General features: G+C 40.8%; 4 protein-coding genes across 5 annotated transcripts; 2 read left to right on the forward strand and 2 right to left on the reverse strand.

The window, feature by feature from the left end:
* Positions 1-8: 8 nt before the first annotated feature.
* si:ch73-335m24.2 (protein eva-1 homolog C) lies at positions 9-3,281 on the reverse strand. 2 transcript variants are annotated; one of them, XM_057042831.1, is made up of 8 exons: positions 3,113-3,281; positions 2,018-2,223; positions 1,819-1,942; positions 1,579-1,731; positions 1,291-1,434; positions 1,139-1,210; positions 982-1,062; positions 9-652 (listed from the first exon to the last, which is right to left on the reverse strand). In XM_057042831.1, the coding sequence occupies exons 1-8, from the start codon at positions 3,264-3,266 to the stop codon at positions 279-281; spliced, it is 1,308 nt and encodes a 435-aa protein (XP_056898811.1). In that variant the 5' UTR covers positions 3,267-3,281; the 3' UTR covers positions 9-278. The 2 variants fall into 2 exon arrangements, with proteins under 2 accessions (XP_056898811.1, XP_056898812.1); XM_057042832.1 differs by lacking the exon at positions 982-1,062.
* A 2,734-nt stretch (positions 3,282-6,015) lies between these two features.
* On the forward strand, positions 6,016-9,069 carry clic2 (chloride intracellular channel 2). The gene is made up of 6 exons (XM_057042834.1): positions 6,016-6,242; positions 7,123-7,232; positions 7,678-7,803; positions 7,906-8,006; positions 8,214-8,395; positions 8,603-9,069. Exons 1-6 carry the CDS (start codon positions 6,189-6,191, stop codon positions 8,762-8,764), a joined length of 735 nt encoding a protein of 244 aa, XP_056898814.1. The 5' UTR covers positions 6,016-6,188; the 3' UTR covers positions 8,765-9,069.
* Positions 9,070-9,275: 206 nt separating this feature from the next.
* Positions 9,276-10,460, reverse strand: urp1 (urotensin-related peptide 1). The gene is made up of 5 exons (XM_057042835.1): positions 10,347-10,460; positions 10,130-10,258; positions 10,007-10,047; positions 9,789-9,894; positions 9,276-9,411 (listed from the first exon to the last, which is right to left on the reverse strand). The coding sequence occupies exons 1-5, from the start codon at positions 10,447-10,449 to the stop codon at positions 9,380-9,382; spliced, it is 411 nt and encodes a 136-aa protein (XP_056898815.1). The 5' UTR covers positions 10,450-10,460; the 3' UTR covers positions 9,276-9,379.
* A 2,362-nt stretch (positions 10,461-12,822) lies between these two features.
* On the forward strand, positions 12,823-14,787 carry c1galt1c1 (C1GALT1-specific chaperone 1). Its single transcript, XM_057043436.1, has 2 exons — positions 12,823-13,034; positions 13,681-14,787. The coding sequence occupies exon 2, from the start codon at positions 13,682-13,684 to the stop codon at positions 14,633-14,635; it is 954 nt and encodes a 317-aa protein (XP_056899416.1). The 5' UTR covers positions 12,823-13,034; position 13,681; the 3' UTR covers positions 14,636-14,787.
* Positions 14,788-14,804: the final 17 nt, after the last annotated feature.

Here is a 14,804-nt window from a genome sequence, read left to right on the forward strand (position 1 = left end):
ATTCGATGTTATGTAACTCTTTTATATATTTTTATTAGTTTGCTGTCATGCTTACAGGCTGAAATACATTTATTTTGAAGAAGGTGATGAAAACAGTCTTATAGTCAAATCTGCATACACATCAAACTGTGCAACCCAAATATTCAGGAATTATAGTTAGAATATTGATGATTAATTTCAACCTTGTTTTGGGGGGGTGTTTTTTGAAGTAAAAGTTGTTTTTAAGTTACTTTCCCCATCTGAAATGAAAAGCTGTTTTAGTTGTCAGCATATTTTCTTCAGTTGTCATATGCTTTAATTTTATGAATGGCGTGAGGGATGGAGTCATGATGGGGCCAAATGTCTCCTTTGGACACAGTTCTGATCTGTTCCATTCCACGCTGAACCAGTTCTACAGTCAATGTTGATGGAGCGAAGCCGTCTGTTGTGCAGTGAGATCGTGTGAGGCAGCGGAAGGAAGACGAGTCTGAGATGTCATCCTCAAATAGATCGTCCATAAATTCTTTTTGCAGTCTCCGATCTGTTTTCAGCTCAGAAACCAGCTCTTTGACATCCTTCACTAGAGTGGAGCGTAGACCAAACAAGCAGAGCAGGAAAACCAAACCAGCACAGATACCAGAGACAAAGTAGAGAGCCACTCTTTCTGGAAGACCTGGAAAAGTTGAAAGTACATCATAAAAGTGCTTAAGAAAAATTGCAATTATTCATCTCAACATATAAAATTAAGCACATTAAGGGTTTGTGTGTTGTATAATGCTGAAAATTTTAAAGTGTCATCATTTTTATTTAAATGAAACTTACCTGCTATAAAAAAAATCATTTTAAATAAATATCACCTGACCGATTACTGAATATGCAAGTTGTCTGTAACAAAAATACATTCATAGTTGAAAGGTAATTATTGTTACACTCAAAAAAGATCCTTTAGCCATGAAAAAATGATTACGTAACCCTAACCAGGGTTCTCTTAGCATCACATACCCAATATTTTTTCAATCATCTCCACACAGTTGGTAAAGAGCACATTTTGTGGCCTGTAGGTGGGGCCAGTATACCATCCACCTGCAGGTGAGAGGGGACTGAGCTCACACGCCAGTCAAAAGCAGCCAAAAACTAGAATTTCCAGGATTAATCTCACCGTGCGTGTAGTCTGAGATCAGGAAGGGATCCACTGACCCTCGGCCCACATCTTCCAAAAGATAACGGGGCACTAAACACAAAAAGAATGTTTGTTTTCTGCTTTCACACATGCAAACCATATCAGCGTCAGGCATCTGGTTCATCACGCACCACATGTGAAGGACACCCGCAGGTGTTTCCTGGTGCCTGGGAAGCAGGGGTCTCCAAAAGTCAGGGTGTCAGCCAAGACTGAACAGTTTGTCCTGCCATGGCATCTGCGGGACACTTTCCTCAAAGCCGAAGGGGACAAGCACTCTGGAACAATATTTAATTTTATTATTTGTAGTTATTATTTGTCAAACTATGGACACTTATATATACATATAGATGTAAAACAGTTCGTGTTTATCTTTGAGTTTTATTTTGGAGTGACAAAACACTTCTGATTCTATCTCAGACCCATGTCCACGTGTGACCCGGGCTCCTGAGGACACGCTGGACTTCCATGCAGCAGATGTCCAAAAGCAGCAGAGTAGATCGTGAGGACGGTCTCGTTTTTACACACGAGCCTCAGACGTTCGTTCTCACAAACCAGGCGTGTGCGGTGATGCTCTGGGGGTTAAAAAAAAACAGCAATGAAACTGAAAATAACTTCTGATAAGTTCTCTTTAGAGTCAGTGGAAGGTTCTAACCGCCTACCTGGTCTGCACTTGTAGGAGACAAGAAGATATTTGGTGGTTAGTGGACAAGGATCCAGTCCAAACACTGGGCTGAAGACAGGGATGAGACACGACTGGTGATACTGACATTCTGCCAGCACCTTCTACAGGCATGAAGGAACATGATCAGCAGAGTGGTCTAAAGCCCAGTGCACTATTTTACAATTCATTTCTTATACCTCCATCGCGGCAGGAGAAGTGCATTCAGTGTCCTCCTCTGCTGTTGCATTTGAGTTTCCAGAGGGACACAGGTACTGGTTAGGAACGCGTCGTCCATAGAAAGCAGATAGGACGGTCACGGTTGTCCTGGTGGGGCACTTGATGGCGAGCGTGTCCCCATCACAAGCATGAGCTGTGTGGTTTTTCAGGATATTGTGAAGATACACTAAAAGAAAAATGTCCACCGGCAACCATCATCAACCCAAGTGAAATAAAATTGTATTGAATGGCATCAAGATAACATTAAAAGCTTAAAAACTATTAAAATGGATTGGGTTCCTACAGAGAAGATGGAGGTAAAGCTTGTTAATTCATGTTGTTTTTCGTGGCTTTGAAGAGTCATATAGACAACACACTGTCGGTTCATTATGACTTAACCCATAGGGGGGATGTCCCCTCAGATGCCTACAATTAGCCAAAACCTCTGTGAGCTCTTCTTTATACTGGTGCATCAGTGGATCCTTCCAGTAAATGTGAAAACACTGCAAACATTCAATAGATGCTAAAGGAAATGATCACCAGGATCATTTTGGAAAACAAGTAATGCTCTTGGATTTCTCTCATTTTATCATTTGGGTGGAGTCAATCTCACTGGGTGTAGCTAGCCAAGACAATATTTGGGCTATGAGCACATACAAGATGACAAAATAGTAGTGAAGTTTACCCTCCCATGTGTGCTTCCTGTTCATGGTTCAGTATGTTTTGGGCGTGTGTGCACTGAAACGCACCAGTGAGGCATTCTGAGGCACCAAGAGAGGCCGTACCAGGCACCAGCTCACAATGAGCTATTATTAGGGGCCCTTCGCCTGCAGTTACACAAAATATTTTCTGGGGTCAGGCTAAAACTTTAAATGTAAAAAATTATCTACGGTTCAAAATTATGTTAGATTCTATCAACAACGGTCAAACCCAAACTGGGATTTATGCTTAGAACTTTTAGCTGTATGACCCTGGTTCTGGACTTTTATGAGGACTTGTTCCAGCTGTTTGGACTGAAAGATGAAAAAAAAGAAAAAAGAAAGAAAAATAAGTGGTGCAACACAAAAAATACTTACAGGAGAAATCGGGAGCAGAGTGCGCAGCACGGATCACCAGAACCAGAAGGAGACGGAGGAGAGCCCAGAAATAATCCATGGTACTGTCATTGCGCAGATCCTTTGGTTCTGCTGTACTGACTGCAGGACGGTGCCTAGAGGTCAATGAGGCCATTGTTCCGACGATCAACAGCCCTCCCTCCCTTCAACACACGCAGTTATTGCCCTTTTCATTTAAGCAGAATCTGTTTCTTTCAAATGTCTTACTTTAAGTAATCTTAAAAAACTATTTGTTAATAGATTAGAAGAAAACTGCTTTCTGACAGCCAATATGGGTCAAGACCTCGGTCAAGGTCCATCCAGCCAACCCCTTCTCTCTGACAGAACTCATCAACACACTCTCACGACAGAGCTTGAACAAGGTCCTAACATCACTTCAAAGACAAGAATCTTAAAGAGTTTATTTTCACTAAATACAGGGAGGAAGAGGTTTAACCTTCATCATTTACCAGTCATCTGGTTTTGGAATTCCATGACTGCTGTTGATGATGTTGCTTCTGCTTTTACAGTTTCTGTTGTCCTTGTAGATGTCATGTGCCTTATCACCATCATATTGAGAGGGATGGTGACCCTGAAGTTCATGAACTTCTCCCTATGTGTGCATCTACTGCTGTCTGTCTGTCTGTCTGTCCCAATAAGATACCGTAGATCCCTCATCTGTGGCTCTCCTTCAGCTTTCTTTTTTTCCCTAAAAGTTTTTTTTTTTTTAAGGTTTTGCTGACTCGGTTCGAGGATACAAGGACAGAGGGTGTCACATCCGCACAAACTGTTTTACCATTGACGAGTCATTCGTCATTTGTCAAAGGGTAGGACCATACAAGTATTTACTTCTTCCTACTGCTTTTTAAATATGTATATTAGGTACAAAAATGCATGTGGAGCAATTTGGCTGTTCTTACTTATTATCTACTGTATATAGTACATGTATTGAATTGTGTTTATTTTATTGTCAATTAATCATTAATGTGAGAAATTTTTAAAAGATTTACCTACAGGCCATCTTTATAGAATAAACTTTGTGTGTGTGCGTGTTTGTGTGTTTGTGTGTGTGTGTGTGTGTTGTGTGTGTGTGTGTTGTGTGTGTGTGTGTGTGTGTGTGTGTGTGTGTTATTGTCTAGTTTTGGAACATCGATTGTCCTGTTTAGGAAGATAAGAAGGTTCCTTTTTCCCCCAGAAGGCCACTTCCAGTTGCTGCATGTCCACAGGAGATGTGTGTGTGTGTGTGTGTGTGTGTGTGTGTGTGTGTGTGTGTGTGTGTGTGTGTGTGTGTGTGTGTGTGTGTGTGGTGTGTGTGGTGTGTGTGTGTGTGTGTGTGTGTGTGTGCGTGTGTGTGTGAGATAAGGCTTTCCTATCTTTTGTCAGTGAAGGGGAAATAGCAGGTCACTGGAAATACTCAGGAAATCTCGTCTCTCCACAGCAGAATCACTCGGCCATTCTCATTTTGATTTTCTATGTATTCAGTTTTTTCCACAATCCTCGACACCTGTTGCCATAACAACCAACCAGTAGCTTAGATACATGCGGAGTGATTGGCCTTGGTCAGGGATGCCTGTTTAGCCTAGCAGATCCAATAAACACTCCCTTCATAGCAGCAGCAGTAATGAAGCCTAATAAGGAGATGTCCATGTTTTAATCAACCCTCCCACCTTACAGGATAATTACCTTTACTTCCATGTGTCAATAAAGTGAAGGTAGTTCCTTAAATCTACTGGGGGGGGTCACACCAGTGTGTGGAAGGAGAGACTGACGTTCAAAAGGAAAGACAAGGAAGTCTCATTTCCTTCATTTTCCCCACCTCTCTTAGATTCCTGGCACTGGCCGTGTATTATTCATCAAAAAGCAAGGATTTGTTTGGAATTTTGACATGATAAGCTTGTTTAAGATGGAAAATGGCCATGACAAACACACACAGTTTAAAGTATTCTGTCTTTTCTTGCGATGCATTGCATAATACTGTTTTAGAGGAAGTCTACCTCACTACATGGGGATTTTATGAAGAAAAAAGCTCTTCCCTTTTTTCTGTAATGAAACCATATTACAATAAACACCAGAGCGTAATGGGGAATGGAATCTGAAATTTTGTAATAGTCAGCGTTTTTATTCTAAACTTTTCAATAATCACGAAGAACCAACTTATTATCAGTGGAAATAGCACCAAATCTATTCAATAACCACAAAGACACAAGCACAAGTAGACACTGACATCATGTTAAACAGGTCATATTATAATGCTAATTAGAAAAGATGCATTTCTTGTTGCCAATAATGTAAATAAACTCCTTTCGACATTCAAAAGATGACCTACAAAATAAGAACACATAAACACTAGTTAATTCAGTCAATGAAGAACCATTAACATAGTCCGAAAATCCAGGGGCGCACACTATAAAATAATGTTTCTGTGTGTGTGCGTGTGTGTGTGTGTGTCTGTGTGTGTGTCTGTGTGTGTGTCTGTGTGTGTGTGTGACAAATTTCATAGCCATGTCTACTGAAATGCCCCTGTTTACAGCAGTAAATATTAGATACATGGAGAAATAAGACCTCTGACAAATCTATTCCATTATACCTTTAGCCTATTGTTTCAGGGTGTTTCTTTTAAAGTCTATTTTACATTATTTAGACAACTGAAGTGAGGCTAGGCTTCAGCTGTCTGGCCTATAAAAGGGAGGTGTCTTGACCTATAACCTTTCAGTGAAAACTACTAGTTAACGAGCGTGGGGCAACGTTTTTCTGGATTTGTGAGTCAAATGTTGTCACCAGTTTCTGTGTCTTGCAGCAGGATCCTATTTTAAGGCCTTCCTTTGGCCTCTGATATATAAGAGACTGTACCCCGCCCCTTTCTGCAGTAGATCCTCCCTCTCCTCTGGCTCATCAAGTGCAAGATTCAGAGCCTCCGAAGATCATTCAGACATAACACACCTCAGGTGTAGGATTGGGGTGTTGGGTTCTAACAACAGAGAGAAGCTCTAGCTTGAAGTGTTTTTATATATATATTCCATTTGGAAAACTAATTCAAAACATTTTTTTCCGGGACAGCATGGCACATCAGCAGAACTCTGATAGGGAGCCGAACATCGAGCTCTTCATAAAGGTGAGTCTGAATACGTTCGTCAGAGATAATGGTGATCTAATGTGCTTGTTTTAAATGATCACTTTTAAAAGAGAGCATACGGACTCACTGCAGTATTTTGCTTCACGGACAGCATCAATCAAAGGACCACCCTCGTTATTTTGGAGGGTGCCCTCTCATGCTTCAGATGCTTAAGTATTTGTATGCCTGTGGCAGATCACATGACAGTTTTTATCAGCCGACCCTGTCCGCACACACACACACACACACACACACACACACACACACACACACACACACACAGAGTCTAGTCTTATCATCACACACCCAGATGGAGCAAGGACCACGCTGAGCGACTGGCCCCAGGCCCAATCCGGACACACCCACTTACACATGCTCATATCAACATGTCAAAAACAAATTAATTTTATCTGCAGAGTTGGAAATCTTTCAGATCTGGGAAATGCAGATGTGATGGGATCTGGTCAGAAACACAAGTTTCATGACAAACCCTTGTCAGGACATATAGAAGGCTATAAAATACACCTTAGCTTGACAAGAGAAAACACACTGTTCAACATGTTTTGCCATGTTTGGTTTGGCTGTAGAAGATCTAAACTGTTGAAATGTGCTCTAGAAGCTTCACATTAACTAAAGTGAAGCTCAGCTGGAGCTTCACAGTTATTTTGCAGAAATAAAAAGCAAAATATTATTTTCTGCAAAAACAACTGCTTTTTGCTTCCACGTGAGTCGGCCCCATGAGAGACACTCCAAACTGTTTATCAGCTAAAGCGGGGATGAAGAAATGTTGGATGTATTAACCAGGCTGGAGCAGCAGGTTTACGCAATCACAATCTTATTTTTGTGATTGCCAAGATCTTTTCTTTTTTTTAATCTTCAGGCTGGACATGATGGCGAGAATGTTGGAAACTGCCCTTTCTGCCAGAGGCTCTTCATGGTTTTGTGGCTGAAAGGAGTGAAGTTCACAGTGACTACAGTCGACATGAGGAAGTAAGCCCCCCTTCCTCGGGCAGCAACACTTCCTGACCATCTGGGCTTGGGGAGTTTCACATAGAACTCTTTTAAGAGGGAAATTGAAAGAGAAAATGAGAGGTTCCCTTCACTAATCCAAACCAGTTCACAATTATCAAAAGGTGTGTTGGTTGCTCAGGTCATGAGGGGAACGTGCACAAAGAGCTCTGTGTGGCTGTCACACAAACACCTTCTTATAATGTGTTTCTCAGGATCATTACTGGAGGCCAAACCAGATCAGCAAACTTTAAAAAGAGGCTGATAATGACCCACAAGGTGTACTGGTCTGTGGCCGTGCCCACAACTGCTTGGAATGAACACTGAATGTGGAACTCATTCATGCAGAATCAGCTTTTTTACTCACCTTTGTTAAATGAAATAAAAGTTCTGTTTCCTCAATTCCATCCTTCTCCGGTGTCTCCAGGAAGCCAGCAGAGCTCAAGGACCTCGCCCCCGGCACCAACCCTCCTTTCCTCCTCTACAACGGCGCGCTAAAAACAGACTTCATCAAAATCGAGGAGTTTCTGGAACAGGCGCTGGCTCCTCCCAGGTACTGTTGTGAATCAGACTGTTGATAAAGAGCATTGTGGTTTATTCTTAGAAACCGGCCTTTTCACTCCCAGGCCTCTGCTTTCTCCTGTCTTTGGTGCAGGTATCCTCATCTCAGCCCACTGAACAAAGAGTCCTTTGATGTGGGAGCCGACATTTTTGCAAAGTTCTCTGCGTTCATCAAGAACAGTCCAAATAATGCCAGTAAGTTTGGGAGGCTGTTTCTATCATTTACAGCAGTGACATCATTGGTACACAGCAGCATTGTTCTGCTCTCACTCGCGTATTGCGTTGCGTATTCCTTTTTTCGTTTTATGAGTCTAGACCCCAGGAAGTCTCGTCTTAATAAAATAAACCAAAACATAAAAAATAAAGCAAAGAAAATTGTTTTTAATTTTTCCAATTATTTAGTTCAGGAGAAAAATTTGCTGCGGGAGTTTAAAAGGCTGGACGACTACTTGAACTCTCCCCTTCCCGAAGAGATTGACCACAACTCCACTGAAACCATCAGCGTCTCCAAAAGGAAGTTCCTGGACGGCGACCGCCTCACTTTAGCCGACTGCAACCTGCTGCCAAAACTGCACGTCATCAGGGTGAGATTGGGTGTAATTAGTCATACTCAGGCTAATGCTAAAGCTAAAAATACTACTTGTTTTATACTGCAAGAATATGTAATTTATAATGTAAAAAGTCATAGTTTATCAGTCTTAGAAGCTGGCCTCCTGCTCACATTGTAAACTGCAATTTCATGTCTGATTTTCCTGTCATATTATTATCATTTAATTCTTCTTTTCTTCCAGGTTGCTGCCAAAAAGTACTGCAACTTTGAGATCCCTGCACATTTCACAGGCGTGTGGAGATACCTGGAAAACGCTGACGGGAGAGACGAGTTCAGTCAGACGTGTCCGGCCGACATTGAAATCGAGAAGGCGTACTTAAGCGTGGCCAGCATAAGGAAATAACCTCCATTCGGTGCAAGTTAAATCGGTTACATCTGTGAGCTGCGCGAGATGATACGTGTCGGATACGTGTCGGATACGTGCAATTGACTGTTTTTGTTTATAGTGTAAATATTTTTTAAAAGGTCATGCATTTCTCATGATCCCATCTCCCTTGTTAAATTGTGCGTGTCCATGTTAGAGTAAGCAGCAGCCAAATCTTAACCCCAAATTTCTTTTCTACATCAAAAAACACAAAATAGAATCCATGTAATGTCAATAGTATGTATGAATTGTGTCAATAACGCTAATAAATGGCATCATATCCATTGTGTCACATTTCTGACTGTTTTGGACAGTTAAAAATCTGTCCAGTTCAACAAAACTTTTGAAAAATAGTCAAAACAAATCCTGTTTTAATCCTCTTTATTTAGTCACATGTCATGAATAATCCCCCATGAAAGTTTTCATGACCAAAAAGAGAGCAGAAGGTTGATGTTTGTGATATTCAAGTTTATTTTCCAGTCAAAAAAAAGACAATTTGTGGGTTAAAAAATAGATTTTGTGAGGTTCTCTTTCAAGACGGCAAACATTTTGTGTGGTGTTGTCCAACCGGATGGTGTTGTTGACCTCTAGAGTCTAGTTGGTGACACAGTACTTCCAAAAACACGCTGTATGAGAGAATAAACATCTGATTAGAGCTGTTTGAATCTAAATATTGTCATTCCCACTTTTTTAAGTTATACACACATTGAATTTGTGAGACTCATCTCCATTCATTTGTTTTTTTAAGATTAAAGATTTATTTATTAAACCTGTCATTACAAACTTAGCCTTTTTAATGGGCTTATATTATCATTTGCTTTATCACCAATACTCCATTTAAATTGATATATAAAAAGACAGAAACATCACACACAATATGTGGACTTTTTGCAAAGACGTATTTGAATAAGGTGTTGAGCTCATCACTTTACAAATACAGAAAGGGAAAGGTCAAAGGTGAAAAGCCAACATATACAGTGAATTAGATGAAAACGTCACTCACCTCTTTTGTTTGTTTTGGGTAAATTCTGCTCTGACCTGTGAAACCCCTGAGAGCGAAGCTTGTCAGCTGCTGCCAGCTTCAAAACAGCTTCTCTGAGATCTTTAACCTTAAACACCAACACATATCTTTGGATTATTTTGCTGTTTACCATTAATATCAGGACATTACTTATATAATCATGTGGGAATATAGATGTAAGAGGAGATAAATCCTCTCACCATGATTCCAAACTTGTCTTGTTGTGCTGAATCCTTTGACCCTTAAAATTAGGAAAGAGAGGGCAAACTCAAGCTGTGCATGTTGGGTTTGTCTAATATCTGAATATTTCTTATTTCCTCTACCTTTATCCCAAGAGTCTCTTCCCATATTTTGCTGCATCAGCAGAGGATACAGGTTCTTCACCTGACTCTGCCCCCCGTCGGCGGCGTCAGGTCCCTCCTCCACCTCTGACATTAATTTGTGATACAAATCTGAAGAGATAAAAACATTTTATACTATATTTATGTTACAACGGCTACCCCAATTCATGAAATGTTATTTTTTGAAAAAAAGCTGTACCTGTGCCGGTCTCCATGATGGTATCAGGGTACAGAGGTAGAGCCTGCGTCCATTTTGCAGAGCAAATCACAGCTACGAGGTAAAACACGGCGAGGGACAGCATGGTACCTTCGTCCTAACTGGGCCTGATGTTGGCGATACCTCTGCTGAGGAAAGACTTCACTTATATACCCTCAGGTGCCATCCATCACACTCTGATCAATACATTATTATCACGCAGTCTCGGACTTTAATGGTTTTGACGCCATGGATCGGGCGTCATAGACACCATTTAGGGGACCCAGTCAATTCAGGCCGGGGCCTATCTGTGCTTGTACAGCCCGGCCTAACAAATGTTTGCTCGACAGCAGTAATCAGCAGCTGTCCAGCCTGGCTGGGATGCTTTATGTCTGACACATTTCTGTCTGACGGCTGCTCAATCATCCCCGGTGCCCCAGGTTTCAGATGAACAAAAGCACACTGGAATGGTGTCACATCGGGTGTCTTAGACCTTTTTTATCAAATAAATTTAATTTCTGAGAAGTTCTTAAGTCATATAAGTCAGACTGAACTATGAATTTAGATAATATGTGAATTGCATTACAACAATGTACATGTGTCATATATACTTAAATATTACCATGGATACATTAGTCATAGTTTATATTTCATTTTTGTTAATTACTTGACTTTTTTTTTTTTTTTTAAGTGAACCTGTTAATAACTAAGCAGTAACAATAATATAATATATAATATTTATATTTCTGATTTGTTTCAAAATTCCACTGTATAAACATGAATCTATATTGTGTCTGTATTTGGTATAAAGGTGGTATAAATGTATTCAGATCAGCTGATTCCTTTATTTTGTAGATTTTTTTTAAATTTGTTTTTGCTTCCAGCTGCTGTTCTTTGTCTCCCACTGGTGCTGTTCGGATGGGAGTGAATCTGTGATGTCAGATGATTTATATGGTTGTTACAGTGTCCCTGAAATTGCCTCTGGAAACAACATTTGATGCATTTGGCTTCGGTGACAACTTTAACTCACAGCAGACTTACTTTTCAGAGGCCAGAATTTCAGCTGGACTTCTCAAAGTTCAACAACTGCAAAGAAATATCTACTGTTATACTAGTGTTAACTGCATTTTACAAGTATAAATTATGTATTAGATTAAGTGCTAGAATTTCAATATAAGAGTTAAATAGTTCAGGGAATCAAAGATTTGTTTCTCCTGGTATTTGGTTTATATATTTATAATGAATGATACAATTACAATTTTCTGAGTATTGCTTTTTTTAGGCTCAGAACAATGCTTAACGAAATGAATTAGCTACAAATCATCACTCTGTTATATCTATTTTATGGTACATATATTGCTTTTATTATTTAATAAAATGAAAGAAAACTTTGCAAACTTGATATGTTATTGTCAAGTTCACCTTTAACTTTACCTTCTAAGAGGAAATAAATGGCAAAACTACTACTTTGCGTTTTGATTAGTGCCAACTTTGTGATTCATGAAAACATAAAACCTCATCTCAGGGATTACTGATGATCATTACAGATGAAGGAAACAAATAAACCAACAGAGTTGCAACTATCTCCTCCAATATATTTTTCATATTAGATCTGGTTAATTCTCAAAAGAAAAAAGTCTGTGTACTGAAAAATCACGTTTCTCACAAAAGAGAGATGAAGTAGTAAAATTTTAGGCTAAAATTGGGCCATAAGGGGAACAAAATCTGTAAAAAAAAAAAAAAAAAAAGGAAGTTAAAGGAGTACCGAAACTAAAAGCATGACTTCATATACAGTGATCCCTCGCTATATCGCGGTCATCTTTCGCGGCTTCGCGGATTTTTTTTTTACCCTGAATCCTGATGGCTCAGGGGCTTTACTGTTGTCAAAATAAATCTATTGACGCTGTACTGTATTGATTTTACTTGTCAACAGTTTTCGTTTCTTACATTCTGCCAACTTTACGTTTGCATTTTTTCATTGAAAGACACAACGTGTTGATAAGGGAGGAGGACGGATAACACTTACCGCTTAGCAACCATGGTGAAATGGCCACTGAACTTCAGCCACGGCACAAGAATTGTGGACTATGAGTCGTCATTGCTTCTCAATATAATTGAATGGCATATCCGTTTATAAAAATCTTCTTGCCAGAAAAAGAAAGAGCGCCAACAACTACCCATAAAATGTTCTTCTCTCGAGAAAGACTCCTGCCCTTCAGTAGAAACAGAGCTACAGAGGGGAGTCAGGACGAGAGGCACAGCTGGGACTAAATACGCGAGTGACCATGGGATGTTTGGTTTCATTCTAATCTGTAAAAAAAAAAAAAAAAAAGGGACTTCGCGGATTTCAAGCGTGTACTTTGGAACGTAACTCCCGCGATAAACTTCATGTACATCAAATAGCTGAACAGATTCGAGGAAACGACAGGAAATGACAGCAGGGGGCGACATTGCGCTCCGTAGTTCTAATTCCCCATCCGTAGAAGAAGAGAACCCGGAAGTGGCTGGTGTTGTGGGATTTGTGTTTATTGGGGGCATCCGAGCCAGGATATATCAACATGCAGGTAATGACGCAGGCTGTTGATTAACCTGGCTGAGGGCGGTAATCCTGCCAGACAGGAGGAGAAGCTGGAGCTGGAACACAAGTGGACACGGAAGCGGCACGTTTCAGGGCAACGTTCAACCAGCTAGGTACAGTAAATGGTCTGTTTTGTGTTGTGGTGCGAACTAACAACTTCCAATTAGTTTTGTATTTTTGGAATTTGAATTGGTTTGCGAATCATTTCGCGGCGTTAACGGGTTAGCTAACATTGGTTTAGCATGTTTGAACAAACACAAAAAGGGCTGAAATTGATGATTTCGTGTGGATTGAACGACACGTACATATGTTAAGAGAAATACTTCCACTACTGTATGTAGGCCTACTGCTCAGAACAAGTGACTGCATCAAAATTCTATCCAGCAAAAATGAACTCCTGTTTTGTTGTTTTAGTGTATGTAAATATGAGGTTCAACTCACTGTCACATCGAATAAAACAGTGACTTTCCTCTTAAGTCCTCTTAAGTCTCTACAAACTTGGCCATTGTGAACATAAAGCTTTTGAAGGATCCCTTCTCCGGCTGATGGCCAGGCATCGCTTTTGTTCAAGTCATCAACAAGAATGAGGTCAAAGCTCACTGTCACATCGAATAAAACAGTGACTTTCCTCTTAAGTCTTAAAAAATGTTTTGATTTCTGCATGCAGGTTGGCGCCGACGGCAATTTACTTTGTTAATACTAAAAAGTAAAAGTAATTGCATTCATATTTCATGCCTTCTTTCTCGTGTCTCCTGCCAGAATGTTGGCCGAAGGTGGGTCTTTTCTGAAGGGGATGGTCATGGGTGGCCTCTTCTGCTTGTTGCTGTCCCTCTTAGGCAGTTTCAGCCCTGGGACTGACCACAGAACAGAAGACCATCATCATCATCACATCAAGGCCCCCAGTAAAGATGAGCTGGGAAACCTCGCCGACAGTCAGATGCAGATGTTGACCAGTCAAGTTCGGGTCTCGTGTATCATTATGGTTCAGCCCAAGAATCTCCTGTATTGGGCTACTGCTGTGGACACATGGAGCAAACACTGTGATAAGGCTGTGTTTTACACCTCTGAGTCCTCCAAGGCTCTTGAGGCAGTTGATTTGGCAGAAAAAGATGACTGGGCAAGGTTACGGAAAGCTCTGAACCATGCTTACGAGAGAGCTGGAGACCTGCGTTGGTTTTTTATAGCCCAACCTACCACATTTGTCATCATTGAGAACCTCAAATACCTGCTGCTCACAAAGGATCCCAGCGAGCCCTTCTACCTGGGCAAAGCCATGAAGTCGGGAGAGCTGGAGTATGTGACATATGACAGTGGGATTGTTCTCAGCTACGAAGCTCTCAGGAGGCTGGTGAAAGTCTTCTCTGATGAAGACAAGTGTCCAGAGACAGGGCGAGCCCTGTGGAAGGTGAGCGAGGACAAGCAGTTAGCCGTGTGTCTAAAATACACCGGCGTCTTTGCAGAGAACGGAGAAGACGCAAACGGGAAGGGTTTGTTCAACATCAGGAATGTTGAAAGCTTGATAACGGAGAGCATGAAGTCCAATCCCACCAACGTAGTGGAGGGCTGCTGCTCTGATATGGCGGTCACATTCAACGGGATGTCGCCCAATCAGATGCAAGTCATGATGTATGGCGTTTACAGACTTCGTCCCTACGGCCATGATTTCCATGACATTATCAAATTTGACCCTCCTAAGGGTTCAGATAATGACTAGATGCTGATGTCTTCAAGCTGCAAACAGCAATGTGCATTTTTGGCTTCAGGTGGCGAAACTGGGTTCAATGTTACTTATTGTTAAAAGAAAACATGTTTTTTTTCCCTGAAATCTCATATTCACAATAAAGCTGGTGGAATTGTCTCTAGAAACTTGGCCATTGTGAACA

The sequence above is a fragment of the Takifugu flavidus genome, chromosome 9, assembly GCF_003711565.1.
Source record: "Takifugu flavidus isolate HTHZ2018 chromosome 9, ASM371156v2, whole genome shotgun sequence".
Lineage (NCBI taxonomy): Eukaryota > Metazoa > Chordata > Actinopteri > Tetraodontiformes > Tetraodontidae > Takifugu > Takifugu flavidus.

Bases quoted from the DNA above. Each gene is read 5' to 3' on its own strand.
- si:ch73-335m24.2 (XM_057042831.1), bottom strand. From the start codon at position 3,266: ATGGCCTCATTGACCTCTAGGCACCGTCCTGCAGTCAGTACAGCAGAA. The intron at 2,224-3,112 runs GTAAGTATTTTT...TTTTTCTTTTAG, and splicing joins CTCTGCTCCCGATTTCTCCT to TGTATCTTCACAATATCCTG. The intron at 1,943-2,017 runs GTATAAGAAATG...TCATGCCTGTAG, and splicing joins CTTCTCCTGCCGCGATGGAG to AAGGTGCTGGCAGAATGTCA.
- clic2 (XM_057042834.1), top strand. From the start codon at position 6,189: ATGGCACATCAGCAGAACTCTGATAGGGAGCCGAACATCGAGCTCTTC. The intron at 6,243-7,122 runs GTGAGTCTGAAT...TTTAATCTTCAG, and splicing joins ACATCGAGCTCTTCATAAAG to GCTGGACATGATGGCGAGAA. The intron at 7,804-7,905 runs GTACTGTTGTGA...TCTTTGGTGCAG, and splicing joins CAGGCGCTGGCTCCTCCCAG to GTATCCTCATCTCAGCCCAC.
- urp1 (XM_057042835.1), bottom strand. From the start codon at position 10,449: ATGCTGTCCCTCGCCGTGTTTTACCTCGTAGCTGTGATTTGCTCTGCA. The intron at 10,048-10,129 runs GTAGAGGAAATA...CCTAATTTTAAG, and splicing joins AAGAGACTCTTGGGATAAAG to GGTCAAAGGATTCAGCACAA. The intron at 9,895-10,006 runs GTGAGAGGATTT...TTGGTGTTTAAG, and splicing joins AAGACAAGTTTGGAATCATG to GTTAAAGATCTCAGAGAAGC.
- c1galt1c1 (XM_057043436.1), top strand. From the start codon at position 13,682: ATGTTGGCCGAAGGTGGGTCTTTTCTGAAGGGGATGGTCATGGGTGGC.